General features: G+C 35.2%; 2 protein-coding genes and 1 non-coding gene across 3 annotated transcripts in view; 2 read left to right on the top strand and 1 right to left on the bottom strand.

Moving 5' to 3' along the window:
* LOC120075501 (uncharacterized) overlaps positions 1–17,307 on the top strand; it is a 39,430-nt gene that overhangs the window by 13,032 nt on the left and 9,091 nt on the right. Inside the window, exons 2-4 of the mRNA XM_090313121.1 lie at positions 5,552–5,707; positions 5,823–5,905; positions 6,029–6,128. Coding sequence (XP_090169247.1) covers positions 5,552–5,707; positions 5,823–5,905; positions 6,029–6,128 — 339 coding nt within the window. The remainder of the gene's footprint in view (positions 1–5,551; positions 5,708–5,822; positions 5,906–6,028; positions 6,129–17,307) is intronic.
* On the top strand, positions 5,378–5,450 carry TRNAA-AGC (transfer RNA alanine (anticodon AGC)). The gene has a single exon. It is a non-coding gene; the product is annotated as a tRNA-Ala (tRNA).
* LOC120075165 (protein RADIALIS-like 4) lies at positions 6,399–8,018 on the bottom strand. The gene is made up of 2 exons (XM_039028349.2): positions 7,598–8,018; positions 6,399–6,659 (listed from the first exon to the last, which is right to left on the bottom strand). Exons 1-2 carry the CDS (start codon positions 7,873–7,875, stop codon positions 6,632–6,634), a joined length of 306 nt encoding a protein of 101 aa, XP_038884277.1. The 5' UTR covers positions 7,876–8,018; the 3' UTR covers positions 6,399–6,631.

Genomic DNA, 17,307 nt, shown 5'->3' with positions numbered 1-17,307 from the left:
TTTCCTTATGTTATCTTTTCCCACAAACTCAATATCCTCAAGGAATCTAGCATTTTCCGTCTCAAACAATGATCTAAGAGTGAGATCATAAAACTTCAAACCTCAAGAGCACTTAGAATACCCAAAAAATAGCAGCTAATAGTTCTTGAGACTAATTTTCATTTCATTAGGCCTGTAAGGCCTAGTCTCAGCTGGACAACCCCATATGTGAAGATGCCTAATACTAGGCTTCTTTCCTGTCCATAACTCACAAGGGTTTTAGCTACTACTTTACTAGGTATTCTATTAAGGATATATACTGCAGTGTTTAGTGCCTCACCCTAGAGGGATTCTGGTAGATAAGAATGACTAATCATACTACTTCTTACCATATCCTTAAGTGTCATATTTCACCTTTCCACTACACCATTCATATTGGGTTTGCCCGACATAGTATATTGCGGGACGATTCCACATTCCTTTAGATATTTGGCAAAGGGTCATGGACATTGTTCATCAGATCCATCATATCTACTATAATATTCACCATCATGATCAGATTTGACAACCTTAATTTTCTTTCCAAAGTTGAAGTTTGAAAAACTTGAAAACGTCTAAAGATTGAGACTTCTCATGAATTAAATATAGGTACCCATATCTTGAATAGTCGTCTATGAATGTAATTAAATATTATTGTCCATTTCAAGAAGCCATAGAGAATGGACCACAAATGTCTGTATGTATTAATTTTAAGACGTCTGAGCATCTGTTGGCACCTAACTTTCTTATGTTTGTCTATTTTCTCTTACTGCATTCCACACAAATGTCGAAGTAAATTAAATCAAAGAAATCAAGAATTCCATCTAACATAAGTCTTTGAATTCTCTGTTTAGAGATGTGACCTAAACGCTTGTTTAGTGGAATCCTCATTTAATTTACGGTTTGTACCACATGAATTAGATAATAGGATCTTGTTGAATGAAGCAAAAAAATCAAGCATATATAGACTATCAATTAAAGAACCAATACCAATAAGCTTAAAATCTTGAAAAAGACTAACTTTATTATTTTCAAAAGAACAAGAAAAACCAAATTCTGTCTAAATGACGGTACAACAAAAGTCTCATTCAGATCTAAATAACAACAGTTTTTAAACGTAATCTAAAATTTCCAATAGCTTTAACTGGAACTGCTTTGCCATCGCCCACATAGATGAATCTTTCAGCATCACTTGGCGACTGACTCCACAAGCAATCCTGCATTGATGTACTTATATAAGTAGTAGCACTGGAATCTACCCACCAAGTATCTGTAGGTACAGAAGCTAAATTAACTTCACAACAAGCCAAAGTAAGAAGTTTACCCTTCTTTACACACTACTTGGCGTACTTGGAACAATTTTTTTTGAAGTGACCTTTCATTTTGCAGAAACAAGACAGATTTTCAGTAGTTTGTTTCTTGTTTTTATTCTGCTGAGATGTCCCATCTGCAGCATCGACAAATTTCCTCTTCTTCTTATCATGTGAGCCCGTTGCCAAATGAACACTCTCTCATTTCTCTCTTAATCTTATTTTCTTCTTCGATACATTGTGAGATAAGCTCATTAATACTCCATTTATCCTTTTGAGTATTATAACTTATTTTAAACTGAGTGAATTATACAGGAAGAGAAATAAGTACTTGACGTACGAGTAAATTTTCATTTATCTCGATATCAAGTGTCTTTATTGACTGCGAGATTGGACATTTTCATAATGTACTCCATTATATTTCCATTGCCCTTATAACCCATATAAGTTAAAGAAGTCAAAAGACTACTTACTTCCACTTTTTTATTTTTAGCAAAAAATTTCTCAATTTGAGCAAGGAACTTATTGGCATTTTCACTTTCCGTGATAGAGCCCTGAAAAGAATATGGAATGGAGTGCCTAATGATCATTAGACACATGCGATTTGACCGTTCTCACTTCTCTATATTAGCCATATTTGGTTGTTTCTCAGTAGAAGTAGGTTTATCAGTCCTTATTGCAAGGTCCCAATCCATACACTTGAGAAGTATCTTTAGACTTTCCTTCCAATTCTTGAAGTTCGATCAATTCAACTTAGGGATTAAACTCAGATTTCCATATATTTGAGTAAGACCACCTGAAACAACAAACAAAAAAACGTATACTCACAATTAAAATATAACAAAATAATGTCACGTATGTGGTGTGCCCCTTTAACAATATACCTAGCACAACATTGATGTCCAACCTTTGGGCAAAAACCACTAACTGTAAATGGTACTCTCAACGTAGTAATCGAAATGCTAACAATAAACTCTGTCAGAAAATAATATTTCTTTGGACCGACTATTTTTCACATGAACAATCCTTATAATTGCCACATAATCAATACCACATGCATACCCACAATTTGGCCAAATAATTATCTTCCTTTGGGCCGATAATTATCCTCATAAATTCATGAATATGCACATCTTGTATTTCATATTTAAACCAATTTAGATAATATAGGCTACTTTGGTAACATATTATTTTTTACCAACTCAATCTAAAATATAAGATACAATAGTATAATAATATTATTGTATAAAAATAAAGGAGGAAGAACATCAAATAGTCTTTACCAAAATTCACTTAATAATTGCATACACATAATACAATTTACGTAACATAAACATGCGAATATCACAAAAACAATCAAATTGTGGATTTTAATTCACAAATTTATCAGTCAATAACTAAGAACCCTTTTCAAGAATTTCACCAAATTATTAATCAAGAAATCTTAGAAACGCGGGCAAGAAATTCAATCAGCAATCAATCCAAAAAGTTGAAAAATTAAATATTATCAAACTATTAAAAAATAAATTCACTTAATTCAATCATTTTTTTTTAATAAAAACTTTAAAAAAAGCTATCGATGTCCAAAATTATCAATCACAATTGAGTTTTAGAAACTCATTCATCAATTAAGTATTAACATAATTTTTCAGTTAAAAAAAACAGCGACAACATTAACTTTTTCATCACTAATCAAATTTCAAATCGAATTCATAATGTCATCCGTTAAAAACTAGAGAATAAATAAGAAATTGATAATTAAAACCAAGAACCATCAACAAGACTTTTATCGGTGATTGACCGATACCTTCGTCTGACGACAACTCCAATCGGTCACTGACCAAAAGTCTTGATAGGCAAAACTTGTAGTGGTAAGAGACCCAACTCTTTCAGTCGGTCTTTAACCTTTTTCAATAGATTTCATCATATTGGTGGAATTTTGTCAAGAATGTTGAACTGAACATCCTCAATTTTGACAATAATAGAATTTTTTTTTTTTTTTTTTTTTTTTTTTTTTTTTTTTATAACTTTAGGAAACCATGTTCAATCAAAATAATCAATAAAAAAATTCACTTTAATCCACCACTAGCACATCATTCATAATCGGTGATGGGTATGCCAAATACCACGGACAAGAACACGGGTTGCAAGAACACATATTGTCGAAGAAAAAAATGACTGTAGAGATTTCCAACCTACCGCTGGTGAGATTTACAATGTTGCTATAGTAAGTCGGCCATTTTTTTTAATTCTTTAAATTCTTTATTGGAACCAAAATTTAATCAACAATACCAATGGAAAATACATAAAACTAATAATCCAACATGAAATCCATACTATGATACCACTTGTTAGCATAATTACTTTATATCTATATTGAATAGATAAACCTTAGGATCATTCATGCCAAATTGTCAAGAATATTTACGTACTAGGTTCCATTGACAAATTGATAATGGCTTTATATGGTTATTGTCTTCCTCAACCAAAACTCCCAACTCCGAATGCCCTAAGTGGGATCTTCCACTAGATGAGATTGGAGAAAGATTGATTGCTTATTGTTTTGGTATCTTGGGGACCATAGCTTAAGGGCTCTTTATATACTAGTTCAATTAAGGTTCCCATTAAACCCTAATTAACTAGGAACTATCCATTAAGTCTATACTCAATTAGGAATTTAGGACCTTAATTAATTAAATCACATAATATGGCCCAATCTAATAAAATAATCTAATAGGATAAATTATTAATCCACATACATAACCCATACTTTAATTAAACATACTATTATCTAAAATAATCGGTCAAGAATTCAACTTATATTAAAATCATCATATATCTGTTTGGATATTAATAGTGAAAGAAAATTAGAAAAATGAATATTGAAATATAAACAAATGAATTTAATTATATAGATTGAAGGCCTATTTGGATCGACTAGATAAAAAAAATGTTTTTTTAAAAAGTAATTTTTATTTACATTCTTTGGATAAAAACGGTTTAAAACACTTTGAAAGTGTTTCAAAAAGTTATTTTGAGTCGTTTCCAAACACTTCAAAATTTTCCAAAATGGTTTATTTTCAAAATTGAACACTTGAAAAGTTAAACCAAATACACCACAAAATCATGGTTAGAAACTTTCAAATTGGATTAAAATTTCAAATTTAGATGATATTCATATGCAAATATAACATATATGAAAGTTAAATTTGTACTTTCTTCAATTTGAATGAGTTATGTTTGATTTTGGTCAAGTAACAACTCAATTGAGTTAAATTTGACAAAGTAATCAATTTTTGTATTTATTTGATTTTATTTTGTATTTTGAAGAGTTGCTAAGTTGTTGACCTATAAATAACAACTTGTTTCTTCATTTGTAGTATCCTTTTTCAAATTGAAGAGTTATCTCATTTCTTTATTTCTTTTGATCTTTAGTTGAGTTGATGACAAATATCTAAGATTTTTGTCATATCCAAGTAGTTTGAGGTTGCAATTTTATTAGAGTTAGTCATTGTATTATTTGAGATAATCGTTGTAGTTTGCTTGCAGCTCATGTAGAACGAATAATTGTTTTCAAGATAACGCTTATCAGAAACGTGTCTCAGTTACCTACATTGATGTCTCTAACATATATCTCAAGAATTTTAGTTATTTCAATTCATAAATTTTGTTATTTTTTTTTTTGCTTACTTTTAAAATTTGAGCTTTAGTTATACAGTATATATACTATATTTTGTTGAGGTGTAATCAGTTTATGTATATCACTTCTTCCGACCATAGCAATTTAACACATGTAGAATCACTTTAGAGATGAAATGTAATCAAATGGCTCCCAAGTCACAACTAAATTCACTTTTGAGATGATGTATCCAGCCGTAAATTATTTTAATCTTTCTTAAGAAAATTTTTAATTAATAGTTTATAGCTTTATACAACCTCTCGAAGACAGCACTAAGAAAATAATATATCTATATATGTCGGCATAATTAGTATTACAAAATTATTGTATATTAGATAATATAAAAACGGATTTATTGGATACACAACTTGGGGATGTAGCTCAGATGGTAGAGCGCTCGCTTAGCATGCGAGAGGTACGGGGATCGATACCCCGCATCTCCATTATATTGAGCTTTTTTATTTATCTCCGGAATCAACGGCCAAGATGTGATCGTCAGACGTATTTCCCACTGTATCCTCGACTCCCAAGCTTTCAATGGAAGGAAGATCTGACCGTCTTAGCGCGTCTCATTTCGCAAATTTCCCGCCAATTCTTCTTCCAGTTGAGAGAAGAATCGATCCCAATCCTTCGTCCTCTTCTTCTATTTCCACCTTCTTCTTCGAGCTTAGTGTGCCTTTCAATGGCTTCTCCGTTACAGGTCAGTATCATAAATCGCGGTTTCGTGTTGGTTCTGGTTCTCGATTACTGTTCGTATCGAAGTTTATGTTGATTAACTTTTTTTTTGTTCCCTCAAAATTTCGTTCGTTTTTCAGCTCAGGATTGAAATGTTTGATCCGTCATTTGAATCGATTATTCCAGAGAAGTTACTCATTTCCGTTATCAGAATTTACATGCGGTAATCTCGTCTAGAGTTCAGTGAAATAGATCTTAAGACGTCTTGGTTTGGTAATTGTTCGGCTCTGTAGTTAGTAATCTTCCACTGTCTTTCTCAAATTTCATAGTTTCTTTTTGACCTCAGAATTTTGAAGTGGTTTGACGGTCATCTTCTTGCATCGATTTTACTGAAGAAGTCACTCATTCGGTCTCAATTTTACATTAACAATTATCAAGAAGTTACGGTATGACTCTTGGATCATTATTTATTTTTCGTTTGTTCACTTATTATTCTGGTTCTTAATGTTCTGTCGATAACTTAGTTGATGAAATGCTGGTGAGTAAATAATTGAATTGATCCTTCCACTTTATACTGATTAGACATAACACTGGCTAGCCCATAGCATAGGAGTATTTTTTGTAGCGATAAACAATAAAGGCAAGCAAATATATTACATGATATTCCTTTCTTTTCTTTTCTTTTCTTTTCTTTTTTTTAATGATTAGAATGCGAATGAAACATTAATGATAGAAGTACACAAAAGCAGAAAAATCGGGTACATGAACAAACAGGTTACAACATACAATAGTCTAGTTCGCTTCACAGGTTACAATAGTTTAGCAATATATGCTAGAAAGGACAAACAGAGCGGGAAACTAGAGAAACACTGACACCAAGCTATATTCTTGAAATTATCGACAACAACGCTTCGACAGCACTTATTATATCGTTGGTATAAACCTTGCCTTATTGGAGCTTTAGATTCTTCATGAGCCTGCAATAGTTTAAAAAGAAAGGGATAGAAGGATTAGTTAAATGTTTCTTAAATGTGAATATATGGACAAGTAATTCTGCAAGGAGGCAGTGGTATTTTTCATGACCCTGCCATAGTTAAAGGAGGAATTGATGTTTAATTAACGCAACCCATGTTAGGTTAATAGTTTTTTTAATCAGTACTTTTGTGGCCAAATACTGAAGTAGATCCAAATGTTAAAGAAGCGATTTATAAATAAATACGTAGATGTCTGAAGTCAGAAATACAGGACCATGTGCATGTAATTTAAAGCATGGGAGATTAGATTTCACGTGGTCTTTTTCTTAGAAAGGGGAAGTGGGAATGCATGAATAGGAATAGCATGAAGTCTTTGTAGAAAAGACTTCTTTATGAGAGATATGCGGTTGGGCTTAAGTTGTAGCTAGTTCAGTTGGAAAAAAGAAAGCGTGGTACCTAAGGATACGCGGATAAGCTATTTTGTAAGAAGATAAAATAATATAATCTTTTCTTTCTCTCCTCTGCATACATACTGTTTATAGAAATTCATTCAAGAACGGTTATTTCCTTTTATATAGCCTCGCAGTCATTCGGACTTATGAAAAGGAAATTGAAATTTTAGATGGTTGGGATGCCAACATATGTCTAGTCTAACTAAAAGCAAAGTCATTATCTCTATCGCTATCGATACGAGGTTTTTGGATGAAACTAAAAGTAAAGCCTTAAGGATTTAAATTCAAAAAATGGATAATATTATACCATTGAAGAAACAAAGGAGGTTGGTTCTCCTAATAATCCTCGTGCTACTTGTAAGAATCATGTTAATTTGGAGGTCTTTTTCACTTTTGAACTGAGGTCTTGATGACTTTACCAGGATGAAAGTATAGGATAGAGACACATGACATAAGAAAAACGCTTAAAAGTAGTAAGCAGCACGTTACCTCTGCTCATCAGCATACACTGAACCGTTGGAAACAATGGGCTTGTAGTTAGGAAGAGGAACTTTTCCAGATTCTATATGCATGAGATCTTGCAACAGGATATCATAATGCCTTTTTACTTCCTCAGCTGTTTTTCCACCCACTGCCCTGGCCACCTTTTGCCACCGATCCGGTGTGTCCTCGGGATATAAAACCAGAGCGTCCTCAAATTTTTTGTTTTGCTTAAGCGTCCATGAGGAGCTAGAACTTCCTGAAGATTTAAAAGAGCTTGATGCCATTATATAAAGGAAGTTTGGATGGAAAGTTTTGAAATACAGGAGAATAAGTAGGTGAAGATACTGCAAAGAAAGCCAAAGAAATATGGTAAGAAAGAGACCAAGGATCCCGTTTAAGAGAGGACCAAGTCAAGGTATGGTGTGAAAATGTGGGCTCTGAGTGCTTCTTATATACTCAAGGTGATGGTAGTGGGATTAAACAAGTTGAAGAATACGTTTTTGGGCGATTCCCTTTGCTTGAGAAAGTGCAAGTGACCGACCAAACGAGTCGTAAAATCTTTTCAAAACACTGTTCTTGTCACTTATAATATCATCACTTCATCAGCAATGGGAAATTCTTGAGAATTTATAGGCTGGTGGAGGGATTAGATCCAATTCTTAGCCTACGCAATAACACACTGATGCTGCTTTCTATATAATTAAATTGTTGGTCCGTCTCCATTGCATATTTCTTCCGCTACTTGCAATAAATTTAATCCAACAATAGGACTATCTCTCTCACTACTTTTTTAACCGGAAAAAACGGCTACCACTGGTACAGGCCTTTTTGCAACATTAGCTTAGATGTGGAAATAAACTTTTAAAAGAGCCTATAGAATGCCCGCATTTGGGAACTTTAGGGATAGAAACTTTTTTAGAGATATCAAGTACAGAAAGAAAATAGACACTAGAATCAAAGTGTGCTGAAATGAGGAAATAGGATCAGTAGAAATACTCTGAATTCTGGGCAGGTATAACTTAGTAAATAAGACTTTAATTACCATTTCAAAAGTTGATGGTTTGATTTCCTATTAACGCACTTGTTTAGCCTTTCACTTTTATTTTCTAAAATTTAATATAAAAAAAAAAATAGTACAGCTTGATTTTGTTTGTTTGTTTTGAGAGTAGCTTCATTCTTGTTAATTTATTCGTTATTTGAAAAGAAAAATTGAATCTGATTCTAAACACTTCGGATTTAGAATATCTAGTTTCACAGAAATATTTATATGTTAGTGAGAAATTTCTTGATTTTAGCATGTATTGGTACTATTTTTTTTTGGGGTCTCATTAGCATTAAGTACTTTATAAATATATAAATCTACATATTATATATAGAGATACACTATGCATTTTGTTGAGTTTTGTAATTCTTCAAGCAAGCAGAACACCGTAAAAACAACTACCAGAATAATGAACAAGGCTTTAAATTTATAGCATGATCAAGAGTAGAAGAAGAGAGAACACCAACAATTTATAATGGTTTTACTATAAAAGTCTACGTCCACTTTCAGTCACTTTTATTAGGATTTAGCAGCTCATTTCATACAATATATATGTGATAGTATCCAGTTCACAGAAGAGGACTAAAAGAAGAAAACATTGATTAGATTCTTCATTCACCTAATTCGATGGATTCTTCTTCAACCGGCCGACAATCTTCAACTCTCACTGGAAGAAGATATAATAGCTCTAACTCGAGAATTTCTCTTGTTATATTAAAAGGATTTAGTTGGAAATAGGGTTTTTAACCTAGGGGCATTTATGTAATTGTGTAAGACCTCTAGAACTTCCTACTGTCTATTTATACAGTGAGTCCCTGTGTATTTAGTATATCAGTTTTAATAAGAAAAGACTTTATATCGTGGTTTTTCTCCTTGCACTAGGGTTTCCACGTAATCATGTTGTTTTCTCTTCCTTCTCTTTTTAACATGGTATCAGAGCGCGGTGACGAAAACCTAGTTGTTATGGAAGAGAATCAACCTTAATCCTCCTCTGTTGATGGGTCTTCAAGTTTCGACATGAGAACGATAATCCGGGCAACGGTAAAGGAATGTTTTCAGGACGCCCTACTGGAATTAATATTTTCCGTTCAGGTACAATCCTTGGAAAATCGTCCTCAGCCAATCGGGTATCACTATTTCAGAATAAGTCAGAATCCGATCGGAGCTGGAGCTGGCCGCGAGGAACCTTCGATTCACGATCGGAGCTATCACGATCAGGGCAGAGTTGATGGCGGTCACGGCAGATTCGACGGTCTCGGACGTGAGGAACAAGCTGGCCGTGAGGAGGTGTTAACCGTCGATCGGAATTATCAGGGCAGTGGAAGTAGTATCGGGGGCGAGGAGCAGAGGGGGAGGATCAGATTAGGGTTAGTACCGGTCTGGAGCAAACCGGACCGGTTCGGGTTGAACTAGGGTAGACCAGCCATCGATATTTTGATTTTAATTCCGACCCGAACCAATCCGACAACTCGAACCGATCCGACCCGAGGCAGAATGTTGTGTTTCAGTCTGACCTGCGATTCGATCCACGACCCAAGAGCTCATCTGTCCGACCCGAAAGCTCTTTTACCTAGTTTTTTGTACCAGCCGATCCACTTTTAGCCCATCCAGCCCGACTCGGTGATCCAGTTTCTTCAATAGTCAAACCGATGGTTTTTTCACATCCAACAACTGAGGTCTCGAGCAACCAGTACCTGTTCTGATAAATTGTGGTTCAGCTCGTTACCCAGACGATGTAAGACAACGGTTGGCTTACCTGCAACAACAGATTTCTGATCTGGATACGATGTTCGGTGCAAATCCTCAACCGGTTTATTCAGAAAATCTGGTAAACTCATTACCTATAGTGCCTAACGTTTCCTACTTATCTGGTTCGATGGGTAATTCTGCAGGATTTAACGTCGGAGAAAAGTTAAATGGCCAGAACTATTTTTCTTGGTCTCAATCGATCCGGATGGTCTTAGAAGGGTGCCATAAGTTGGACATTTGACGAGTGAAATTCCAAAGCCAACCCCAGGTGATCCACAAGAACGAATTTGGAAAGGAGAAGATTTGTTGCTACGTTTTGTCTTGGTGAACAGTATGGAACCCTAGATAGGAAGACCGTTACTGTATGCTGCCACAGCCAAGGATATCTGGGAGGCGGCGCAAGATCTATATTCTAAACGATAGAATGCCTCTCGGCTATATACACTCTATAAATAGGTTCATGAATCCAAACAAGGGTCTATGGATGTTACCTCTTATTTTAACAAACTGTCGATGCTGTGGCAGGAAATGGACTTGTGTAGAGAAATTGTCTGGAATTGTCCACAAGATGGGGCCCAATATTTGAAGATTGAGGAAGTAGATCGTGTTTATGTGTTTTTGGCTGGATTAAATCCAAAGTTTGATGGGGTTCGTAGTCGGATCTTGGGCCAGCGTCCGATTCCTTCACTTCGAGAAGTTTGTTCTGAAATACGGCTGGAAGAAGATCGGTCGTGTGCCATGAATAATACAACTTCAACTACTGATGCAGCTACTTTTATTGCCAAGCCGTCCGGTACTGATGGTGATAAGAAACCTCCTTCCGTTTGTGAACATTGTAAAAAGCTTTGGCATACGAAGGATCAATGTTAGAAATTACACGGGAAGCCCCTAAATATCAGACGACGACAGTCTCACGAAAAATCTAATACTAGTCTTGCCTTGGCAAGTGATTCAGTAGATGACCAAACTCAGAAGAGATCTCCTGGTGACAGTAAACACAGTTCAAGTACCGTTGGGGTTAGTGCAACTGCATAGTCAGGTAATTTTCCTTCTTTTGGCCTAATTAGTGTGAATGGTAAGAAACCATGGATTGTGGATTCAGAGGCTACTGATCATCTTACGAGTTCCTCAGAGTTATTTATGTCATATAATCCGTGTGCTGGTAATGAGAGGATTCAAATTGCAGATGGATCTTTTGCCCCTCTTGCAGGAAAGGGCAATATCTCTCCATCATGGTTTAATTCTACGTGATACCTTACATGTGCCTCAAATATCATATAATCTGTTATTTGTCAGTAAACTAACAAGAGATTTGAGGTGTAAGGCGATTTTCTCACCTGATTCAGTTTTATTTCAAGACCTGAAATCGGGGATAACGATTGGTACTGTCCGACACGATAGGGGACTCTATTTCCTTTCTGACGAGGCTTCCTCTAGGAATGATCACCAATCATGGTTTATGTCTTTAAATTTCTCTGTTTCTGAAAATGATGTTATGTTATAGCATTTTCGCATAGGACATCCGAATTTTCAATATATGAAATACTTATTTCCTCATTTATTTCGTAATGCTAATACTTCTTCTTTTAATTGTGATGTTTGTATTCGTGCCAAGCAACATCGTGTTTCTTTTCATTCTCAGCCTTATAAACCCTCGAGTCTTTTTTCTTTTGTTCATAGTGATGTATGAGGTCCCTCACCGGTTACTACTTCCACGAGAAAACGGTGGTTTATCACGTTTATAGATGATCACACCCGTCTCACTTGGGTTTTCCTGCTCAATGATAAATCTGAAGTGTCCTCTATTTTCCAACAGTTTTACACAACTGTCGAAACTCAATTTAAAACAAAGATTGGGATTTTAAGAAGTGATAATGGGCGAGAGTTCTTTAATGCCTCTTTTAGAGAATTTCTCGACTCTAAAGGTATTGTTCACCAGAGTTCGTGTGCTTACACTCCACAACAAAATGGAGTAGCTGAGCGTAAAAATCGGCATCTGGTTGAAGTAGCCTGATCTCTTATGTTATCCGCCACCATTCCGTCATACCTTTGGGGAGATGCAGTTCTTACTGCTGCTCATCTCATTAATCGGATGCCCTTTCGTATTCTTAATCTTCATACCCCTTTAGAGTTGCTTAAAGAGTCTTTTCCTACTACTCGGTTGATCTCTGATGTTTCTCTTCGGGTTTTTGGTTGTGTTGTGTTTGTTCACTCCCATGGTCCAAACCGCACAAAATTTTCTCCTCGTGCTCAGAAGTGTGTCTTTGTTGGATATCCACTTCATTAACGTGGACATAAGTGCTATCATCCGTCATTTCGAAAGTACTATGTCTCTATGGATGTCACCTTTCTTGAGGATCAATCGTTCTTTCCGTTAGTCATCTTCAGGGGGAGAACATAAATGAAGAAGAGACTAACTGGTCCTCTTATGCTATTCCTTTAGAGTCAGCGCCTATTCAAACCTTGTCTAAACCTAATCCTGATCATGATAGTTTGGTTCTTCCTACCAATCAAGTTCTTTGGAAAACGTACTACAGGAAGAATCTCAGGAAGGAAGCAGTATCACTTGTTGAACCAGAACTGTCGGCTCCAGTGCAGGAGTCAGACCTGTTATCAGGTCCAGGTACGTGTATTCCTAATGATGTTGATTTATGTATGGAGGATGATGAAGGCAAGCGTGACAAGGGGGAAGGAAGCAGTGATACTAAGAGAGTAATAGAAAGGGAAACTGTAGAGGATGGAATGATCGAAGTTACAGAGGATGAAATAGCCCGTGCTAATGATGATGTGGAAGTTACTACTGAAGTTTCTGATACACAGATAGTAAATCATGGTGAGAAGCCTGAAGAGGTGAAAGAACGTGATGCGTCACTTGATCTTTCTATAGCCCTCAGGAAAGGTACCCGTTCATGTACTAAATATCCTATGCATAGTTACATGGCGTATAATAATCTGACATCCGAGTTCAAGGCTTTTACTACTAGCTTGGACACTGAAGTGGTTCCAGATAACATAAGTGTTGCAATAAAAAAACTAGAATGACGGTCTACTGTTATGGAAGAAATAAGAGCTTTGGAAAAGAATAAAACCTGGGAACCAGTGACTTTGCCTGAAGGGCACAAAACAGTAGGATGTAAATGGGTGTTTATTATAAAGTACAAGTCAGATGGGACGATTGACCGATACAAGGCTAAACTTGTTGCAAGAGGTTTCACCCAAACATATGGAGTGGATTATTCTTAGACGTTTTCACCTGTGGCTAAACTTAACACGATCCGAGTGCTTCTGTCAGTAGCTGTGAATAAAGATTGGCCCCTATACCAACTTGATGTTAAAAATACTTTTTTGAACGGGGAACTTGAGGAGGAAGTCTATATGAGTCTCCTTCCTAGGTTCGAGAGTCAATTTAAAAATAAAGTGTATAGATTGAGAAAATCACTATACGGACTGAAACAGTCTCCAAGGGCTTGGTTTGACAGGTTCACGACGTTTGTGAAAGCACAGGGATATGTCCAAGGACATTCTGATCACATTCTTTTTATAAGAAGATCAACATCAGGGAAAATTGCTGTTCTTATTGTCTATGTTGATGATATTGTTTTATCTGGGGATGATGATGTAGAAGTCACAAGACTAAAAACAGAGATGGCTAAAGAATTTGAAATTAAAGACCTCAGGAAGCTAAGATACTTTCTGGGAATGGAAGTGGCTCGCTCAAAAGAGGGTATATCAGTTTCTCAACGAAAATATATACTGGACTTGTTAAAGGAAACAGGTATGACTGGGTGTAAACATGTTGACACGCCAGTAGAATACAATGCAAAAATCGATGATAAGAATGATGGAATTCCTGTTAATAAGAAAGGTATCAGCGGTTAGTTGGGAAGTTGATATACTTGTCTCACACAAGACCTGATATTTCTTATGCAGTAAGTGTTGTGAGTCAGTTCATGCAAGCTTCTTGTGAAGATCATATGATGGCAGTTGAACGTATTCTTCGGTATCTAAAAGGAACTCCTGGTAAAGGTCTAATGTTCAAGAAAACTGATAAACGATCTGTTGAAGCTTACACTGATTCTGACTGGGCAAGGTCTGTTGTTGACAGAAGATCTATGTCTGGATATTGTGCGTTTGTCTGGGGAAATTTAGTCACCTTGAGAAGTAAAAAAACAAGGAGTTGTTGCTAGAAGTAGTGCTAAGGAAGAGTATCGAGCCATGAGTCTAGGAATTTGTGAAGAAATTTGGTTGAAGAAAGAATTATCAGATCTCCAGCAAGATATTGAGCTTCCAATGAAATTATTTTGTGATAATAAAGCTGCCATCAGTATTGCAAACAACCCAGTTCAACATGACAGAACTAAACTCGTGGAGATAGACAGACACTACATTAAGGAGAGATTGGACAGTGGAAACATATGCATCCCTTATATTTCTTCAAATCAACAAGTTGCTGATGTTCTTACAAAAGGGTTATTGAGACGAAATTTTAATTATTGTGTAAGCAAGTTGGGGCTTGTTGATATCTATGCACCAACTTGAGGGGGAGTGTTGGAAATATGGTTTTTAACCTAGGGGCATTTATGTAATTGTGTAAGACCCCTAGGGCTTCCTATTGTCTATTTATACAGTGAGTCCTTGTGTATTTAGTGTATTAGTTTTAATAAGAAAAGACTTTATATCGTGGTTTTTCTCCCTACACTAGGGTTTCCACGTAATCCTGTTGTTTTTTCTTCTCTCTTCTTTTTTTAACAGATTTCAATATCTATTCTAGAATCCTTAAGCTTGATTAACCTCTCAGTGAACCTCGATTGAATTCTACACACACACCCTCTGCCTTCAACCTAACAATCAACTTTTATTTATGGAGGAAAAATCACAAAAATGCCTTGGGTGAATCACGTGTTCTATCACTTGAGGACCAATAACAAATTTTGTTATTCTGCATGTGATTTCTAGCCAACTTCTGACCTCAATTGATATCACTTGCTTCTAGAAGGCAAAAAAAAAAAAAAAAAAAAAAAAAGATAATTAGCTATCATTTTCAACAAATCTCCACCTTGATAGCTTAGATCTTTTTCTTCAGTTGCAAAACATCCAACTCAAAAGTGACTTTCAAACCATATCTTCTACACAGAACATATTTTGAGAATTTTAAGGCAACTCTCAAGTTTTCCATAAGGCAAAGCTTTTAGTGAAAGTATATGCTGCATTTTCATTTGAAGATATTTTCTCTAAAGTGTATCTACTACTTACCAAAATATCTCTTAGAAATGATATCGGACATCAATATGCTCAGTTCTGTTATGGAAAGTTTGGTTTTCTGATAGGTATACAACATTCTAGTTATCATAGAAAACTCTAACAATACTTTTGTCACGGACAAGTTCATTTGTAATTTCTTTTAACCAAATTGCTTCTTTAAAACTATCAGAAACAATAATGTATTTGGATTCAGTAGTTGGCAAGGTTACAACCGACTGTAGTGTCTTCCAACTAACTAAATTTCTTAAAGACAAAAAAAAAAAAAAACATATCCAGATAATGACCTTCTTTTATCACAGTTTGTTGCATAATCAGCATCCTCATATCTCATTAAGCTATTTTGGTTTGAATTATCTTGAGTGTATAAAAAACCGACAAATAAGGTTGATTTGATATACTTGAATATCCATTTGACAACATTCCAATGTTCTTTACCCAAATTTTCCATAGATCTACTTACACCACTCATTGAATGAGTTAAATCAGGTCTGGTACAAACTATCAAATACATCAAGCAACCTACAACATTTGCATAAGGAATATATTCCATACATTGCTTCTCATCCTCTGTAACTAGTGATTGAGAGGTAGAGAGTTTAAAGTGTTTAGCTAAATGGGTGTTAACTCCTTTACAATATGCCATATTAAATCGAGCAAACATCTTAGAAAAGTATTGTTCTTGTGATAGGGTTAACTTCTCCTTAGATCTGTCTCTCCTTATATCAATACCCAAGCTCCTTCTAGCTTGCCTCAATTTCTTCATCTTGAACTCTCCTTTCGATTGACATTTAAGTTTCCCTATCTCTAGTTTATCTTTACAGGAAATTAGCATGTCGTCTACATAAAGTCCTAAGATAATTGGGGACTTATCTTTACTATGTTTGAAGTAGACACTTTGGTCAAGCCTGCTCTTAAAAAAACCACAAGAAACTATAAATGAGTCAAATTTCAAGTACCATTGCGTTGGAGATTGCTTTAAACTATATAGGGATTTGTTTAGGAGACAAACTTTGTTTTCTGGTCCTCTTTCAACAAATCCTTGGGGTTGAGACATATATGGTTTCTTATAAATCTCTATGCAAAAATGTTGTCTTAACATCTAGTTACTTTAATTCCAAATCAAAAGCAACAGTTAAAGATATGAGAATTCTAATGGATGTATATCTAACCACGGGAGAAAAAATATCTTCATAATTTATCCCTTGAGTTTGTGTAAACTCTTTGGCAACCAATCTTGCCTTAAATCTAGATGGTTCTTTATTATCAACACTTGGCTTAAGTTTGAAGATCCATTTACAACCAACTAGTTTTTGACTAGTAGGTTTGTCAACTAAGGTCCATGTGTTGTTCTTATGTAATGATTCTATTTATTCTTTCATGGCCAACATCCATTTATCTTTATTTGGTGAATTAATAGCCTCTTTAAAGGTTAAAGACTCATTATCAATATCAATCACATTTAGTGCATAATAAACAAGGTCAGCATAGGCATACCTAGGTGGTTGTCTTATTTCTCTTCTTTGCCTATCCCTTGCCAACTGATAAGATTGTAAATCATTCGGCAGCTGGACGAGTAATTCATGCTGACTATTATTAGATGATTGTTCTGTTGGGTTTTATGTCCTAAAACTCGTAATTTTTAAAATGATATACATTTTCTATA

The sequence above is a fragment of the Benincasa hispida genome, chromosome 4 (genome assembly GCF_027475165.1).
Source record: "Benincasa hispida cultivar pf3 chromosome 4, pf3_genome.v1.1, whole genome shotgun sequence".
Lineage (NCBI taxonomy): Eukaryota > Viridiplantae > Streptophyta > Magnoliopsida > Cucurbitales > Cucurbitaceae > Benincasa > Benincasa hispida.
The sequence above is the reverse complement of the archived record's forward strand: the minus strand, read 5'-3'. Positions and strand labels throughout refer to the sequence as shown.